Below are 4,025 nucleotides of genomic sequence, written 5' to 3'. Positions count from 1 at the left end.
TAGATCCAAGGGCCGTAACTCCCGGGACTCTACAGAAGACCCAGAACTTCACCTCGTATCGGTAGACAAGTCCGTGAACCTCCCTGAAGATATCTGGATATGATCCGCAACTCCCGGGACTCTACAGAAGACCCAGCACATCACCACGTATCGGTAGACAAGTCCCTGAACCTCCCTGAAGATATCTGGATATGATCTGAGGTCAAAAACTACCCACCTCTGCCTTGTTACGACGGTAGATCCAAGGGCCGTAACTCCCGGGACTCTACAGAAGACCCAGAACATCACCTCGTATCGGTAGACAAGTCCCTGAACCTCCCTGAAGATATCCGGATATGATCTGAGGGCAAAAACTACCCACCTCTGCCTTGTTACGACAGTAGATCCATGGGCCGTAACTCGCGGGACTCTACAGAAGACCCAGCACATCACCACGTATCGGTAGACAAGTCCGTGAACCTCCCTGAAGATATCTGGATATGATCTGAGGTCAAAAACTACCCACCTCTGCCTTGTTACAACAGTAGATCCATGGGCCGTAACTCCCGGGACTCTACAGAAGACCCAGCACATCACCACGTATCGGTAGACAAGTCCTTGAACCTCCCTGGGGCTATCCGGATATGATCTGAGGTCAAAAACTACCCACCTCTGCCTTGTTACGACGGTAGATCCATGGGCCGTAACTCCCGGGACTCTACAGAAGACCCAGAACATCACCTCGTATCGGTAGACAAGTCCCTGAACCTCCCTAAAGATATCTGGATATGATCTGAGGTCAAAAACTACCGACCTCTACTTTGTTACGACGGTAGATCCATGGGCCGTAACTCCCGGGACTCTACAGAAGACCCAGAACATCACCACGTATCGGTTGACAAATCCTTGAACCTCCCTGAGGCTATCCGGATATGACGTGAGGCCAAAAACTACCCACTTCTGCCTTGTTACGACGGTAGATCCATGGGCCGTAACTCCAGGGACTCTACAGAAGACCCAGAACATCACCTCGTATCGGTAGACAAGTCCCTGAACCTCCCTTGGCTGTTTTTTATTGGTAGACTAAAACGGGGCAAAGGAACGTACCAGTAATTTTGATACGGTCATATTGGAGGTTTCAACTTGTGTAAGGGTCAACTTATGTGTTTACAACAATAAAATATAAAATTTCTGTACCTCTTTTTGAGTCATTTTACCTAAAAAATGTGTAAAAATGTGAACCGTGTTCCACGATTGGCGCAAAGCGAATGAAATTTGTATGGAAATTACTATGGGGAAACTTGCATTTTCAGATTTTCTAATTTATAAAATTCACGTTTATCGTTTACTACCTTATCATTAGTTCGTTCATACATGCTGCTAAATACCTTTATGAAGCCAAAAAATATTTCGGTTTATTTTTTGCATATAAAAAATATGACTAAATGAGTTGCACAGCACAATGATAAGTAAAAACTGTTTAGAATCAAAAGAATCTATTAGTTTTAGTAAAATGAAATAAAATAAGTCTCAATAGAAATAAAAACTGCTTATTTGAAATCGTTAAATAAATAAAGAAACTTTTGTCATTTTCACCAGGTATAAACGAAGCTGATGAGTACATAATAATCGTGAAGAAATGCAAGCGAAAGCCATTCACGAGCATTAGAGAAGCAGCGGAAAAAACCGGGCTAAGTGGGCAAGTGTCTGTGACAGACAATGTTATTGCTCCGAAGAAGTGTGTCTACGACGAAGCCATCACTGCCGTGCACGACTGCAAGGCCAAAATGGCCAAGTGTTATTTGTTGATCCAACGGAAATGGAGGACGTAATTATTTTGGAAATTTTGGAAGATGAAGTCCATTTTACAGAGAATGTGGCCACAATTGTTTAACGTTTCCATAATCATCGAAGAGGTTGTCAAACGTAAAATGATAATCTACCCACGACCAGCATGACCGACTCAGTTTAGCACGTACAACGAAAATAAAATCACATGTATAACTTTAAAGTTTATTTTTACCAATTGTGAACAGTTTTCCGAAGTCTTGCCGTCCGGATATTGCATAAGGAGATTGATTAGAAAAAAAATTACAACATTATTGTTTTTATTCCTGAATTTCAGAATAAATCTTTGAGTCCAACGCAAGCATGAAAATGAGCATATTGTATAATGTCAAGTATTGTACCGGTTACCTTACATGCTCACCATTTTGATTGTGAGTTTTCCGTGAGAGCGCTAGCAGTCGCCCTGTCTAACGCTTGGAATCGCCTGTTTGTAGGCAACCATATAGACAACAAACGCTTTGGGGTGGAATGCAGAGAAAACAATTAAAAATCACAATATTTTTGAGAAATGTATGCGGAACTTTTTGTTAAATAGTTTATTAGCCTAATTTTTTGATGATTCGGTAGATAATTCTATTGGCTAAAAAGTAGCGAGAGATTTTTGAAAAATTCAATCGCATTTCGAAGATATTTGCAAAATAGTGAACAAGGATCAGATACAGCGATTTCCCCAGTGTCCGCATCGATGCGAAACCTTAAGTCCTACGAATCCTAAGTGTTTGAGTACGGCACGGAGCGATGGCTCCGGATACCCATATTTACTCTTAGCTACCTAATGGCATAGACAAAGACGAAGTTACAAAATGTTAGCCAGACATGTCACACTAATTTTGTGCTATGAAATGTTTAAAAATTAAAAAAAATGTTTTAGACTTCAATAGAAGATTTTAGGATTTTACAAAGGACAACACAAAAAATTTTAAGCAACATTTAAATAAACGCACAAGATTTTTAACAGCTGTATTTTTTCAAATTCTCAGGCAATAGGTCCCAATGTAACAAAACCTTCAGTGTTAAAAAAAATATCTAGTGGGCCAGTTTTAAACTTCGAGTTTTGTAAAAAAAACTCACGTGAAACCTCGGTGACGAATTACTACACTTCGGTTAGTTATCATAATTCAATAAACAACATCATCTAGTCTAGAGCATTGGTTCTCACGGCACTTTCAGGACTTTCACCAAAAGTTTATAATTCATATCATGATATTCGGGGATTTTCTTCAGGGTTGAGATATTGGCATATAAAAAAAACATACAGAACATGGCGCTTATGTGCAGCCCGCGACCCGCACTTTGGTGACTGTAGGGAATGAGTAGTGCTAATGTGAAATAAAAGAAACCGAAAATAATAAGGAAAAGGTAAATGCAAAATAATTAAATAAAGTTTGACTTTTTGTTTGGTCAAACCTTCTTTACTCAAATTTGGGTAGAATGCCTAGAAGAATGAGTTGCGTTTCATAAGAATTACATTAAACTTTTGAATGAGCCGTCGCGTTTCAGCGTGTATGGTTGTATTTTGACAGCTGCTTGCTCGAGAACGACAGTCATTTGACGAACGCGAAAAGAGTAGGATGTGCGCGAGAAATCGAGAGGTGGATTTTGAAAAAAATAAATTGTTTTGTTTTGTTCCGTCACCACAGTGACCACTGATTTAGAGCCTGCTCCTTCACCGTCTTTCGTATTGGTCCTGAATACTACAAATAAATCAATTATAGTTCGTTTTGATATTATATTTCCGAACTAGCAGTGTCCTACTGTTACAGTTTGTTGACATTGGATTAGACCAGCTGGATTTGACAGTTATACCGGTTCGGTGTACACTGTGAAGCCAGAATAGTGAGAAGTGGCAAAATCCATGCAGCACTTTTGATACACGTCGCCATCTTGTTTTTCCTCTCAGTTACATTTCTATTCTATGCAGCCACGTAAACAACGGGGGTTGTCTCCGACCTGGCCTGGCCGAAAACTGGTCCGCCGACCGCAGTCGACACTCCGGGGCCGCCTCCTGCGACCACCGCTCGTCTGCGTCTGCCGCCGCCTCACGGGAGCGGGAACTCGGGAAGCTGCCTTGGGGATCTGCCGCTTCTACGCCGTCGCCGTGTCCACTTCTTCCGAAACGTGGTCCGCACCACCTGCAACCGCCGGAACGGGAAATCGCCGCCGAAGACACCGAAAAATCACACCAAAAACTCGCGTGA

At 41.7% G+C, this 4,025-nt stretch overlaps 1 protein-coding gene across 1 annotated transcript in view; it reads left to right on the top strand.

Moving 5' to 3' along the window:
* Positions 1-4,025, top strand: part of LOC119769171 (uncharacterized protein K02A2.6-like) — a 26,558-nt gene extending 22,533 nt beyond the window's left edge. Inside the window, exon 4 of the mRNA XM_038261076.1 lies at positions 3,749-4,025. Coding sequence (XP_038117004.1) covers positions 3,749-4,025 — 277 coding nt within the window. The remainder of the gene's footprint in view (positions 1-3,748) is intronic.

Source organism: Culex quinquefasciatus, chromosome 3 (genome assembly GCF_015732765.1).
Source record: "Culex quinquefasciatus strain JHB chromosome 3, VPISU_Cqui_1.0_pri_paternal, whole genome shotgun sequence".
In the NCBI taxonomy this organism is placed as follows: Eukaryota; Metazoa; Arthropoda; class Insecta; order Diptera; family Culicidae; genus Culex; species Culex quinquefasciatus.
This window is presented reverse-complemented; position numbering and strand designations above follow the sequence as displayed.